This window comes from Penicillium oxalicum, chromosome IV (genome assembly GCF_001723175.1).
Source record: "Penicillium oxalicum strain HP7-1 chromosome IV, whole genome shotgun sequence".
Classification (NCBI taxonomy): domain Eukaryota; kingdom Fungi; phylum Ascomycota; class Eurotiomycetes; order Eurotiales; family Aspergillaceae; genus Penicillium; species Penicillium oxalicum.
The window spans coordinates 2,960,844-2,975,127 of record NC_064653.1 but is presented as its reverse complement, the minus strand read 5'-3'; the positions used below and the strand labels follow the sequence as shown (position 1 = coordinate 2,975,127).

General features: G+C 51.8%; 4 protein-coding genes across 4 annotated transcripts; 1 reads left to right on the top strand and 3 right to left on the bottom strand.

Moving 5' to 3' along the window:
• Positions 1-2,153: 2,153 nt before the first annotated feature.
• Positions 2,154-4,190, bottom strand: POX_d05813 (uncharacterized protein; the record flags this gene model as incomplete). Its single annotated transcript, XM_050114650.1, has 1 exon — positions 2,154-4,190. The coding sequence occupies one exon, from the start codon at positions 4,188-4,190 to the stop codon at positions 2,154-2,156; it is 2,037 nt and encodes a 678-aa protein (XP_049969601.1).
• Positions 4,191-6,141: 1,951 nt separating this feature from the next.
• Positions 6,142-6,447, top strand: POX_d05812 (uncharacterized protein; the record flags this gene model as incomplete). The annotated part of the gene is made up of 1 exon (XM_050114649.1): positions 6,142-6,447. One exon carries the CDS (start codon positions 6,142-6,144, stop codon positions 6,445-6,447), a length of 306 nt encoding a protein of 101 aa, XP_049969600.1.
• Positions 6,448-10,376: 3,929 nt separating this feature from the next.
• Positions 10,377-12,317, bottom strand: POX_d05811 (Cytochrome monooygenase 2; the record flags this gene model as incomplete). Its single annotated transcript, XM_050114648.1, has 6 exons — positions 10,377-10,822; positions 10,916-11,524; positions 11,601-11,669; positions 11,722-11,824; positions 11,896-12,012; positions 12,090-12,317. The coding sequence occupies 6 exons, from the start codon at positions 12,315-12,317 to the stop codon at positions 10,377-10,379; spliced, it is 1,572 nt and encodes a 523-aa protein (XP_049969599.1).
• An 835-nt stretch (positions 12,318-13,152) lies between these two features.
• POX_d05810 (uncharacterized protein) lies at positions 13,153-14,110 on the bottom strand (the record flags this gene model as incomplete). The annotated part of the gene is made up of 3 exons (XM_050114647.1): positions 13,153-13,274; positions 13,402-13,567; positions 13,952-14,110. 3 exons carry the CDS (start codon positions 14,108-14,110, stop codon positions 13,153-13,155), a joined length of 447 nt encoding a protein of 148 aa, XP_049969598.1.
• Positions 14,111-14,284: the final 174 nt, after the last annotated feature.

Genomic DNA, 14,284 nt, shown 5'->3' with positions numbered 1-14,284 from the left:
TCCAGACCATAACACGCGTCGATACATTCTACGACGTGAGTAGTTGGCTTCTATCATCAAGATATTGCTTGAATCATTTGGTACTGCATTCCATCGCAAGATACACCTGTTCTCAGATTTAAGCTCAAGGAATAGCAAGACCAGTAGCGGAAAGGTGGAGATTCAAAATTGATTATTGTTCAACGATCAGATCAAATCCAGCATTGAAAGATCAGTCGCGATAGAGAAAAAAAAAAGGGGGGGGCACACAACCATAAGAGTTCCCGATTTCACTATTAGCATGCAGAAAGCAGAGGATAGTCATAATCTAAATTCCCAAATTCGAGCAATAATGATGCGAACGCGGAAGAGATGCGTGGTAGGGAGAAACCAAAGCAAAAGGCCGGGAAAAAGGCCAACCCATAAGGGAAAGCAAAAGGCCTTGTGGGCCAGGAAACACGAGCTCCGATGCGATGCCACTTGCAATGCAAAGTTCAAGTCGAGGACGATCGGTGAGGGCAAGTAAGAGAACTCGATTGACGCGGTCAGAAAGGTCAAGGGAGGGGGGATTGGATTCAACAACAGGACGGAGCTCCAAACAAAGAGCGTCGCCTTACCATTGCCAACAAGAGTTTAGCCCCCCAAGACCAATGCACGAGAGGGGTCAAGACCGACCCGCCACAGAGACCTGTCGAGTCTGAAGACGAAGGGAAAAGGAAGCACTTGAGGGTGACCACAAAAAGATGGCCAACACAAATGGAGAATAGAAAAAAGGGCAACAAAAAAGTCTCGCTGGCATTAAGCTCGAAATGATTCAGAGATAAGCACGATTACAGGCACCAAGGCCAAGCGGAGCAGGAAACGCGAAGAAGGATAGCCAAAAACACCGCGCTTGCTTTGTGTTGAAGTTGGGGGAATGGGGATTCGTGGGAAGCGCATTGGGCGCTGGGAGTCATGGGCGGTCATGTCGTGGCGGTTCGTCTATGCAGATGAAAAGGATTTGGCGTTTGAAACCTTGACGCGCGTGATTGATTTTGTGTGAAATAACCAGTACGGCTGGAAAGGTGACCAGGATCGTCATGGAAGGGCATGGCCACATGCTGATGCGGTCGAGGGGAAATAGGCGGCTCGAAGAACATGGGGCCGATCGGCCCTGTGCAACGAGAGAATAATGACCGAAGAGAAGTCCGAGAACGTAGGCCAGATGAAAGAAAGGAGAGTTTCAAAGAAAGTGGCTCGCATCGGGGGCGAGGAAATGGCGAATTTGGAAGTCACTTTTTTGATAGGATTTGTAGTTGGAGGTTTTTGCAGTGTTTTTGGGTTTGGAGTTTTTTTTTCTTTGTTTGAACGCGTCGATCGGAGGCATATTTTTGAAAGCCACCCGACTCCACACGAGGGAATAGAAATGAAAGGAGCCAATCGAGGGCCTCGAGCAAGGAGTGAAAATGCGTCAAAGAATGTTGGACATGAGGTGGAGAGTGGATGTGAAAACCGTAGCATAGAATCGAACCTGCTCTCAGTTTGTCTCTGCTCAACTCACCCCATCCACACAAACCAAGATGCTGGATAAGATGGGCGATAATGCGGCAAAGGAATGGAAAGTATTTCTGGGTGAGGTTTACTCGTTCACTCTTGAGGAAATGGAATTCCAATCGAGATGATCGAAAGCTGACCTGAGACAGAAGACCGCAGTCAAGTCACCAAGTTGGCGCCGTGAGAGCTCCAGTTTTGGCTTTTCGTGAAAATCACGGCCGTCCGCGTCTGCGTGGTAAACGGATCACCAGAAAGCATAAAGAGTGCATCGCGAAATTCTCTTCGGTGGCGAGAAGGAGTGAGCGTCAAGGTGGGAAGTGGAAGAGAAGGTCCATGTGGGATCGAATTTTTTTTTCTGTGAGAAGGAAGACTGACGGCCGAGCTGAATAGGAAGATTCCACGCAACGGAATATCCCGAGGACCCGGCCTGTTTCCAAGCATATCATTACATTTCGTCAAGGGCCATGGCGGTCATGAAAAAACAAAAGTACGAAGACGAAGTGAGATACGTGATAAGCGTCTCGAGTCTGTCATCGAAGTCGTGAGAAGGGAGTGGGAGAACAAGCGTTGCGATTTGATCAATGAGAGCCGACATGGAGCGTGACAGGCGTGAACATCCGACGTCATCTGTGCTGAGACGTCTACTTGCGCATCAGGATCTGCCGGCGAATGCGTTCGGCATCTGAGAGGCCGTCTTCAAAGGGATGAGGCATCGGCGGCGCAGCGAGCTTCTCATGTTCTGGGTACGGGGTCAAATTCAGAGACGGGCCCATCCGCGGGCTAAAGGCGGCATAGTTCACAAAGGGTTCTGACAGTGAGGGAGTATGCCGACCACCTCGCTTGGGTGCCTCGCGCCGCTTGAGGGCGGTGTCAAGCTTGAATGGCGAGCCAAGACGCTTGATGTGCTCTCCACCAATATTCAAGAGAGGATTTGCCAGCGGCTTGGACACGGGAGTGGTGTCTTCATTGTGAGAAGAGGTCGCGGAAGACGGAGGTGAGAAAAGCTGATCGACGTCCCGAGGCGGGACAGCCCCAGACGTGGTGGCCCCACGGTTCCGAATACGAACACGGCCTTTGCCCATACTTTGACACTTGTTCTCGCGGAGAAAGTGCTCCAAGCGGTCATGCACTTCCGCGTCATCCTCTTCGTGCTCATCCAAACCAGTCGTTCCATGCGTTCTGGTGTCATTAGCGAAAACATCGTCCGGATGTGTCGTGCTCGAGTCCAGACAGGTGAACCGCCGCGATCGACGAGGGGGAACGTGGATGGTCTCTCGTCTGGGTGCCGGAGGTGTACGTCCAATTTGTGAATGTGAGCCTCCGGGTCCCCAAGTGCTGTACACAAAGGGTGATCCCAGGCGCGGAGGCATGTCGTGCATATCCATTGCCGGGAATGGGAGGTTTTGGTGCGAGGGAGCCGGCATGGAGTGAGCAACCGGGCGAGCTGGCTGGACGACCGGCTCAACGACATTGTTGAACCATTCCAGATGCTGCTGCCCCGACGGCTGCTGCTCTGCAAGACCGGCCAGGACAGCGGTGTTGTGGGTGGAGACGAGGGAGACTCCAAGGTCACGGGTGGCGTACGGATTGCTCTCATGATACACCTCGTGGGCGGGCGCGGACGGGGCGCCGTCTATGTGGACTACGGGCTCGGGGGTGCGAGATTGCATGATGCGATGGTAGTGAGGCGAGATGGAGAACCTGCGGCGGCAGAGTAGCTTCAGTCGACCCCGGGTCTTTGCATCCGACCGTGGCCACGCTGGCTGCGAACCCGAGTCCTGCGCACGCGGCGTGGAACTACCACTCTGCGCGTTTGATTCGGTGCGAGGAGGTTGGGCAAAAGGCAATCTTCTGGTGTCCCAGGTGCGTCGGGCACGACGCGCCACTCGAGCAGTCACTCCGAGCGGCGGGATACTCCCAGGAGTCTGCTTGAAGGGCGTAATGGTGGGATCCTGCAGGTACAGCTGGAAGGTGTTCCAGAGGTGATTGTCCATCTCGCGCGTCCAGGTCTTATCCTTGGCATAGGTTTTCTGCTCACAGGGCAGGCCTGAGGCCCGACAAGGGGATTCCTGGTCCGACTCCTTGGAGAATTCCAGCGGGTAATGAAGTTCAAGACAGTCACTCTCCATGCTGGTGCAGCTCCCGCCCACCGAGGGACGAGATGCCAAGGTTTCCACCGACTCACATGATGAATCCGAACAGGAGGACCCGGGACGCGCGATTCCGCGCGCCAGTCCTGGCGTCTCATCCCATGAAGGCCACATATGTTCTGCGTCGCTCAGGTCGGATGTAGTGCCACGGATCTGAGAGGGTGGTGTTCTGAAGATCATGCGCTGGCGAGGAGGTGCCAGGAAGCGGTCGTCATTGGTGAGGTAGCCCGACTCCAACGCGTTCAAGGGGGAGGATTCCCGGGAGGGAAACTCAATGGAGGGCACAGGGACATCTGGTGAGGTACGGGCACCTTGAAAGCGGAAGAGATCCAGGTTGATGCGCTCACAGACATCCGTACCGGCGCGGGCGCGCACGCGAGGCAGGCGCGCACTGGAGATGGAGTGTCGCGGTGGTGGAGGCACTTCAATTTGATGGAGCTCGCGCTCGGGAGTGCGAGGCTCATCTGCGTTGAGAGAGGGAAAGGTGAAGTTCTTGGGGAGCGTGCGGGAGAGCTGACGCTGAGCCATGATGGCGACCGGAGGCGATCTCCGGTCCCTGGAATGCGGAGGAAATGTTGTTGCACCACGACGTCAAGGCAAATAATTGGGTTCGGGATCAGTGTTTCGTCACGCGACGAGGGTCAAGTGGTGGACAGGATAAGGTGGAATGTCGCAACAACACGCGATCGCGCGTGAGGGTGTGATTGGGGGGGGGGGGGCGGGTCGTGAGGTCGTGAAGTAGAGAGACAAGGAAACACACGGGTGCGCGAGGGCCGGGAAAGGGAAGGGAAAAGAAGGAAAAGAGAAAGATGGAGAGGTAGGAGTTGTCAGGAGGAATTGAAAAATGATGGTGAATTGTCTGTGAAGGAAAAAAAAAACAAAGGTGCAGGGCGAACACCTTGCAGCAAAGGAACCCCGGATCTGAGGTGTATGGCTGCGCGGTGAGGGTCGATTTGCGGAATGCGCCCACCTTGAGACTGGGCGGATATCTGAGATATCGGGCGATCACCAAATCACAACTGCGGCTCCATCCCGAGTAGTACAGTACAGAGGGAAGTCAGGATGCCGGCTTCACCACACATCAGAGGGGACACAAAAGAAAGGGTGCAAGTAGATTTTCCTCGCCAAAAATGGAGGAAAATGGAAGGGGGGAGATGAGAAGGGTTACAGGTGCGAGAAAGAAAGGGGAGTTGTAGGAAGGAAGGAGGTGAGAGGTGAGCAGGTGAGCAAATGAGCAAAATGGGCAAATGAGGGAGCTGGGTTGGGTGCCCATCAGTGAGGCGGGTTGGTGGACGTGGACGTGGACGGTGGGTGTGGAGGTACGCCGAGTTCACGGAGGACTTGGGAGTCCTGGAAGCTGCTGCGGTAAGGAAAAGGTACTTGGAGAGTCCACCAGACTGCAAAAGAGCGGGCACAACGGGCGATGGGCACGACACGCAGCACCACGAATCGGAGCCACCAGAGAGGGGGCAAAAGGACTCGAAAGGTCCAAAATTCCTCTCAGCTGGTACTCGTGTGTGACCACACCTTGGGGTACCAGATACTTACCCAATATGCGGTCACCAAGCAGCAATAGGTGGTATCAGGTACACCCGAGGCCCGTCCTCTGACCTGGCCCACCTCGAGGAGCACCGGCCACCGAGTCACCGGCACTAGTGCTACAGTAGTGTACAGGTACCTTGAGTACACTCGCGTCTAAAAAAAAAAAAATTCTCCCGTCAAGCATTGTCTTGTCGAATCAAGTGAGAGTATTTTTTTTGATCTCTTTCGGTGTACCTCTTCCTACGACAGAAAATCTACCGTAGTAGCCACGAGCTACCCTAATGAAGCCCGTAGTCTCGCTTGTCGCCTCTTCCGTTCGCGTTGACTGGAAGGCCGCCCAGCCCAATTGCTCGGTCAGCTTCAGAGGTCTCTCAGGTCGGTGATGCCTTGCGCTTATTTTTTTTTTTTCCTTTTCTCTCTCTCTCTCATAATCCAGCTATTTGTTTGTTGTTGGTTCACGTGAGGAATGTGTCGAGTTGTTTAGATCTTCGTCGAGTCCTTCCGGAGTGATGAACCTGCAGCTCGGACCTTACTTGACGCGCCCTGCAGTTGGATCCAGAGAACAACCGGATGTCGGTGCGTCCCTTGACCCAAGCGACATCCAACACCTTGTAGCTACGAATTACATACTCATAGTCATACTTATGTAGCCATACTGCCCGTAAACAAGGGACCATCCGAAATCATTCTCGAAAACTAGAAGACGCAACCCGACCGGACTTTCGTCCACACGGACTCATGAAAGATTTGGGCACTCATCTAGCATTTTCAGAAGGGGTGAGCCTAGAATCAATACTTCCTCCCACATTTTGATCGTATCGACCTGCTACTGCCATCGTCGCGTCTTCACGAGCCATGATACTCCACGCGTCAGCCACACAGCCGAGCATTGGATAAACAAATGGAAATACATAGTAAATAACCAAAAAAAGCCCAGATGAAATATAAACTACATCTATCTTTCAACAGTAGCCTACATCAGCAATCTCGCACCACAGCTTTGGAGTTTAAAAACTCAACTTCTGGTCCCGTTGAATGTGGTAGCTTCACGGGCCGTGGCGGGTGTGTCGGGACTTCGATCTCGCCACTTGTGATCTTCCGGGAAGAGTGTTTCCGGAAACCCCCAAGTTTCATTCGGCGGTTGCCATCAGGTACACAGGGCAACAATTGCTACGGTGAGCAGACTCCCAAAAAGAGGCCATCAAAACGCACAAGACTGGACATCGAACTCGACCGACCATGATGGTAAGGAAGCGTGACTGTGGATTGTGTGCGTGCACGGATACACACACACTTTTGTATACTGCCCTCACTCCTCAGTGGAAGAAGAGGATCTATGTGCCAGTGTGGTCCGTTCACCCACACCAAAGGCTTTTTAGGTTACACCTGAAGGTTTGACCAAAATCAAAAGCAAAAAACAAAAGCATTGATCAGGTTCAATTCAGTCCCACTGCCGGATCCATCCATTCTGGGAGAATTTTCTCTGGAAATCCAAGGTGGGAGGGGGGTCCAGAACGCTTGAACGGGCTCATGGTGGATCCACTTTCAATCTCACTCGTGTGGTTCGCCGACACTCTTTTGTGCGGGCGCTTTGGCGTCCAGTCGATCACACGAAATGGTCAAGATCCGAGAGAGCTTTCTCGACGTGGAAGAATTGGTGCGGTACTATTCTGCAATGAAAGGAAAGAGTATCGATTAGAGCCATAGGTCGAGTCAAATTGACAATGCTATTCAGATAATTGCACTCTGGTTAGTCCTGTCGATTGCAACAAAGCATCACCACGGATCTCGAAGCAGACAATGACCCCTCAATACAGGAATCTAAAGGATATATGAAAAAGGGTAGTAGACGAGCACCTACACCTTCCAAGATCCCACGGTAGTACTGTAGTACAGTATTCGCCTTGTAGGAGGACCCTACGTATAATTTTGGAACGAGAGTCAGAAGTGAGACAGATGGAGACTGATCAACATTACCAAACATTGCTCGAGTACATATGTATCCAGTCATACTGGCGATACCCAGCCACTGGACCGAGAACGCGAAGGGTTTACCCGTCACAAACAGCTGCCCAAGCGGGTTCGCGACGCGCTCACAGTCGCGTCACGCGTCCATCTGTCCTAAAGAGGTTATATTGTCTTTCTCCGGCGGGCACACAAGTACCCCAACTGTCGTAGTCATCCCCCTCTGAGCATGGACTGACTCACTCTGTCTCCAATGGCGTCCGAATCCGATGGAAAGAGCAACGTATCCCGAGGTCCAATGAGCATTGTGGATTGTTGAGAGTTTTCTCTTTTCCCCTCCGTTCCGGTCCACTGGAACTCGACGATCGATTGATTGTGGACCGGGACTGGAACTGGGACCTGAACCTGAACCTGAACTTGAATCACCCCCTCGTGTCCAGTGGGGAGACGGAACTAATGCTTTTTTTTTCTTCCCTCGTCTCTGCGAACGTCAAGACGTGACGGTGGAGTCGGGAGTGTAGTCGTCCTTCAACCCCCCCCTAAGCCTGTGGATGACCGTGTCCGTGTTTGAATCCCAATCGGGGGTCTGTGCTTGACATGAAGCATGAGGGGTTCGCTCGTCAAGCTTATTATTATCATGTTCTACACCGCACAGTGCCATCTTCCCCCCCCCCCCCAATTAGCGAGTCTCGCCCTCACCAGGGTCGACGACTCGGCATACTTGAAATTGAAATCGTGCACAGCACGTCAGTTGACCTCGCTTGACTGTCCTCGCTATTGATCACATACACAATATAGAAAAAACCCCCCAGAAGACGAGAGCAACATGACAATGACACAGTTATATATTGATTTGACTTTGATATCGAAAGAGGTGTCGATGCTATCTACCAGCTCCTGAATACAGCAACAATGTGCAGCATAGTCAAAAGATTCTGCTAGGTTGTGTGTAAAAGTAAAAGAGACCAAAAAAAAGCTCTGACTAGCTCTTCCCACATTCGTTATTTGCGACGGGAGCGGGTTTCGTGATTCCATGGATGCCATGCAAAGTGGATGAAAATTGTCGAGGATTGCCCCGCCATCTCCGCTCGACTCGACTTGGATCCGAGATTTGTTCCTGGCGGGCAGTGCCCACTGCCTACTGCTAGCTCTGAAGGCTGGGTTATACCTGTGAGTAGAGGACATTTAGTAGATACTAAATACTAAAAAGTGATACTGCGACAACTAACCTCTCTATGATAACCACGCACACAAACACCAGAAACGGTGACCACTCGCAAGTAATACTCAGTCTGGTAAGGTTACTACTAAGTACAAAGAATGAACCCACTCCAGAAATCCACCACACGCACACGATACTACTGCTGCTGCTGCTGCTCTTCTCACCGAGTCAGAGGAGCATCTACATACACAGGTAGTACTCCCATCGCAGTCTCCACCGTTTCAACACGACTCAATCACACACGAATTCACAACTTCACGACACGACGGTTCCCAACACTAAACCCCGAAACTAAATGTACAATCCATGCAATGTTCATCATTCCGGCCATGTACATGTACCGATCGTCCCAGTCCGCAGGTACTCCACCGCCTACTACTCCGTTGTAATACATACAGGATGCTCCAGCGTTCGCCAGACACCTGTCCACTCCACTGTACAGCCGTTGACAGCAAGTACAGTCGTCCAACCTAATTAAATGCCTTGCGTTTATCTTGATATGCGCCGCCAGTACACCAGCCTCAAGTAGCTTTGTGTGATGCCGGACGTTGATCAGAGACCCTTGCAGAGCGGATGAGGGAAGGGGGAGGAAGGCGCAGGAGAGGGGGTGCAGGATGCCCTAGGCTGTCAGCCTACTCGAAACCGAAGAGATTAAATCTTGAAAATCGGTGGAATTGAGATTGTCAGTCATGACTTCTTTGAAAATTGACCTTGTTTCTTTTTCTGTTATCAAGGATAAGCATAAGCCGCTGGGGATGGGGTAGTCAAGGGCTAACATCTCGAGTATCTTATACAAGCTCGAGAGAGAGAGAGACATTTTGACACCAAGGCCCTGATCGACCGTGATCTGCACAGAGTATCAATCTAAAGACTTGGTCTTGCCTTCAATTCATCAATACCTAGTCCGAGGTTGAACAAGACAAGGCTGAGAAAGAAGAAGCGGTGTCACCACCTAGAGACTACTAGTCATACTTGTTCAATGGCATTTGATTGAATCTTCGTGAACAATAGTTGCAAAAGTTAAAAACAAATTGACCTGGTGGTGTGTGCATCTTTGAGTTTCGGAAACACAACCCATGGTTCTATTGAATTTCCGCGCTCTGCACCGGTAGCCCCACGCGGTCTGGGTCCGTTGATAGTAATCTATATGGCTTGGCATATGTAGACCTTAGTGCCTACTAAGAAATTGGATTGTCGCAAAATAGCCAGAATCGTCATCAACACGTCTATTCTTAGAATCTCAATCTTGCCGGTGTGAAGACAGCCTTTGTCACAGAAGAGCCTCAACGGCCATATGTTTTGATTGGAATTTTGAAGTACTAGGGTTGTCGCATGCACCGCGTTCCAAAAAAAAAAAAAACAGTTGTGGATTTAATTTGAACATGTATACAGTCATAGGTAAAGCGAGCATGTTGTTCACATTCATCTCTGGTGCTTCAAATGTCAAGACTGGAGACTACATCCATACTGTATACTAGGTACCGGGCCTATGATCGCCAACATTGGAGGTATATGTTGTTGAAGGGTCAACATTGTTGGAGGACTCGTGGGAGCTTCCGTCCGGACTCCAGGATATTGATAGGTAGGCGATACTGTAGTGACAAGAGACTCACCAAGGTTAGTAGCTATGTTTTTTTCACATCGGAACCTTAACCTTAATCTCTCGGATTTAGTCCAGGATCCACATTTAGGTCCAGGACTACCCAATATATATATCTTGATAAATGTTTCATCAACTTGACCTTACAAGAACTGTCAAATCAAGTGGACTTTTTCTTGGAATTGCCAAGGAGCGATTTCTGAACGAGTAATCAAGAACCCTATACAACTTCAAGATGATCACCGCTATGAAACCAAATGTCAAAGACGCATCAAGTAAATACATAAAAGGGAAGGGGGGGGAAACCCCCACTCTCCATCCACCTCCCCCAAATCAAATGATCATCGAAGTGACCATGGTTTGATATCGTAAAATCTCCGCTTTTCTACTCTCCCAAAGCCGCAAGATCGATTTCCGGCTCTCGAGCCCGGAACAAAAGCTCCACCGAAGGATTCGCCAAAACCTCAACCCCAATTTGAAGACTCTTCGGACGGCCCCCGGCCTGCGCATCTTTGAACGTCCAGTCATATTTCAACAGCAGGTGGATCACAATAATCTTAACCTCATTTGCGGCGAAGAATCGGCCGGGACAAGCATGGACGCCGTGTCCAAAATCGAAGCTCTTGTTGGTAGTAGTCACAAGTTGATGGTGGTGCTCATGGCCCGGTTCTTGACGCAGTTTATAGAAGCGATATCCATCAAACGTGGAGGCATTGGGGTAGATTGACTCGTCGAAATTGATGTGGCCGGACACTGCGATAGTCGCGCCCCGAGGAATCTTGGTGCCGTCGGATAACTCGACTGGGCCGGTGGCGACTCGGTTCAGGGATGCTGCGGATTTTTGAAACCAGTCAGCTTGTGTTGAGGGCTCATAGGTCAAGTCAAAATAAGTCGGGAATCTAGGTGGAGCTCGTCGTCACTCACTGATGGAGACGGGATTGAGTCTCTGTGATTCTTTGATGAAACTGTCTAACAATTTGAGCTTCGCAAGAGTGCTCTTTTGAAGACGCCCATCTTCTGCAAGCACCGCCTTGATCTCTTCTCGCAGTGGATCGCAGTATTCTGGGTAGGCGGCCAGATCATACATGACATGAGTCAGCATGTTTGACGTGGTATGAATCGCCGCGACTGATAGGCCAAGTTGAACTTTCAACGGGTCCGATTGGATGCCATGTGCCGATGACAACTCCTCTATCCAATCAAGTGCATTTGGACGCTCCGAGACAACTTTGCCGTTGAGCTGGCGCTGGGTCCTTTCAGCGCGGGCCTGGATCTCACGGGAAACGATGGCCTTTGCAATGGCATGATGTTGTCTTGTTTTCCGACAGCTTGGCAGGAACCAGTGCACCCAGGGTCGCAGCATGGATGGCCACATGCGCAGGTCACGGCCGGCCTGGAAAGTATCGATAGTGTAATTGACTGCCACCTCGAGCCAGGCCGGATCGCGGCAGACCTTTTCACCCATGAACACCAAGGTCGAGACACGAGCAACGATATGGGGAGATTTTTGAAAAAAATTATATGCGGTCCACTCTAGATTAACCGGGCAACCGGAAGGTGAGTTTCAAGCTAAAGACAAGCATGTCCTGGGGAGAGCTAGCCACTGTACCTTTTGATGGGACGATGATGTCCTTGAGACTCTTGGCCGACTCGGTAGAGAGTGGAATGGACAATGGGCCTAATTACGTGTTAGACACGCTCTTCCGCTAGATTGACCGAAAAGCGCTTACCAAGTGCTTGGGTGATCTTGACCCGCGCCGCCTCGACAAGGATCAAAGCATCGTGATCCTGGTGAAGTGCCTCGAACCCTGGGATTCGATTGTTGAAGAAGCTCTAACTCCTGGGCTTAGTTCGACCGTTGACTGCTTGGCTCTAGACTAGGAGAGTAGGATCACGTGGCTGACCTGTTGCGCAGCTTTCTGAAAGCTCAGAAGTGGGTGGTTTTTAATCTCATCGATATATTTGGGATCCAGGATGATCACGGGATTCGTGGCCCCAATCACTTGGAAAACAGCAAAGCCCTGTTGAGAAATGGGAGTCAGGCATGACTGGCACGGCAGTGATCAAAGTGACGGCAATGCGAGGGCCATTGTCATACCTTGGCGAACCCCTCTGCGAGCAGAGCTCTTGCAGAGTGAGTGAACCGCTCTCTGGCTTTTTTGTTCGAAAAATCCCACCACTCCTTGCCCACCAGGGGAAACCGACGGTAAGGTATCTCGTCTGACAGATCGTTCCATACAGCACCGAGAAGAAAAAGTGCAAGCCCCCCAAAGATTGAGAGGTAAAGCAGGTTATGGTCTTGTAAAATCTCCGAAGGCAGCATCATGGTTCGTGGACTGTCGATCGATGTGCACGAAATGGTCTGTGGCTGAAAGAGTCCAGGAGGCAGTCAGGCGAAGCAAAATCGATGGCCGACGAGAGAGTGAAGTGTCCAGTTTTATTTCCAAGGTCGGGAAACCCCTCCTTTTTGAAAGGAGAAGTTGCACCCAGGATTCCCAACTGGATTAATAGTGTCTGGGGTTGAGGGACCCGAAACGGCTTCAGACATCACCGTATGTGAGACATACGAGGTACCTCCCATCAGGAAGAAAAGCCTGTCGTATACCTCCCAGGTCCATGTGCCATGTCTGGTACTCAGTCAGCCCGTCCGGCATCAGCGTCCAGCCGGCTCCCGCTCAGCAGGTTCTCAACTAGCCCTGGCCCGCGTGAGGCGTCGCCAGCCTGGTAGTTGCTCGAACCGAAGAAATTCAGCCGTCAATTTCATCCGACAGATGAAAGCCGGAGCCGATCTGAGCGCCACAGCCGGAAGCTGCACCAACCGAGAGGGATCGACCAACAACCCCGTCATCCGATCGACCGTGGCCACGAAAGGACCACGGCCTGCATTTGCATTTCGGAATAGAGCCCTTCCGAGGACTGGACCCCATCGACCAGCGATAAGCCTGAGCCTTTTCGTGACAATCCGAATGGAGTTTGTTCCAATCGGGCATCCAATTCTGGCCATTGTCGATGGATGAGACACCATGGTGCCGCAGATTTGCCCAGTGCTATACGAGAATGGCTCGACTCGCGCGGGGCTGAAGATCTCTAGTGTACGCCGGCTTCCGGAAATACAGACGCCCGGTTATCCGTGACAGTTGGCTTCATCCAAATCGGGAAATTTAAAGACGGAGAGCAGCGCCCGGGGGAGGGGAGACTGTCCAGAGGAGAGGGACCGCATGGGCCATCTGGGGAGGAGAATTGCCGGTGGCTGCTGGGCGTCCAGACTGTGTTACAAAGGAACCTGGACCACCGAATCAGTAGGAGGCCGCATATCCGTTTTAGCTTCTGGACTCGACCGCCTCAGATGGCACAAGTGCACACTGCCGATTCCCGATGCGCACATCATCACGAGGCTCGACAGCCACTACTAATGGTGCTGCTCATTGAGACCCCAAACGTGATTGAGTATTGAGACGATCTGCTGCTCAGCGGACTAGCTGCAGCATCTTCTGTTCGCGTGATAGGGAATTGATCCATGGTGGCTGCCCAGTACATTGTGACAGTGTGATCCTCTCGGGGCGACCCGATGGGGCACTGAGCAGGTCGGTTAGTCCCGTAACTCCCGTGCGGGTGACAAGCCTTACCGAGCCCGGTGGAGAGTGGGGACTGGAGGATACACGTCACATTCTGCACGCAACCTTTGAAGAGATGACGATCGTGAAACCGTTGAATTCTCCGGCCGAGGGAGTCTGAATCTTGGCGATTGCTGTAGCCTGACCATCTGTGGTGGACGAAGAGAGAGAGAGAGAGCAGTGGGCGTCGAGAGCAGAACTGGCAAGTTCTTCTCACGCGTGTTGAAGCGTGCGGCTTATGCAGAGAAATACTCGCCAGTCTCTCACATCAGTAGAGCGCGTGAGGTCGTCGGCCTTGACAAACTGACAAATACCGTCTGATCTGGAAACTCCCTTGTCGACCGACCTGTGCCCGGTCCATTGGCTCCAAGACCGCCACCGAGATCTTCTGTCCCACCTCGCTGGCCGAGGAGTCCTCAGTGAGGACTCCAGACGCAGTGTCCGATGGAGCAATGAGATGAGGATTTCGCTTCAAGCCCCCTCGATCCGTCTTTGGTTGATGCATGGATTTGGTTTGATGCGCGAGGAGAGCTCAGCCAGCCACTGCCCAAATAAACGACAACTCATTCTTCATCCCTCCTTACTACTGTACTCCCTACTCACTCCTACTCAACCCATCTCCTCTGTAATATGCGCAGTACTATCGCCCTCACTACCGGCCACGACTCATCGTCCCTTC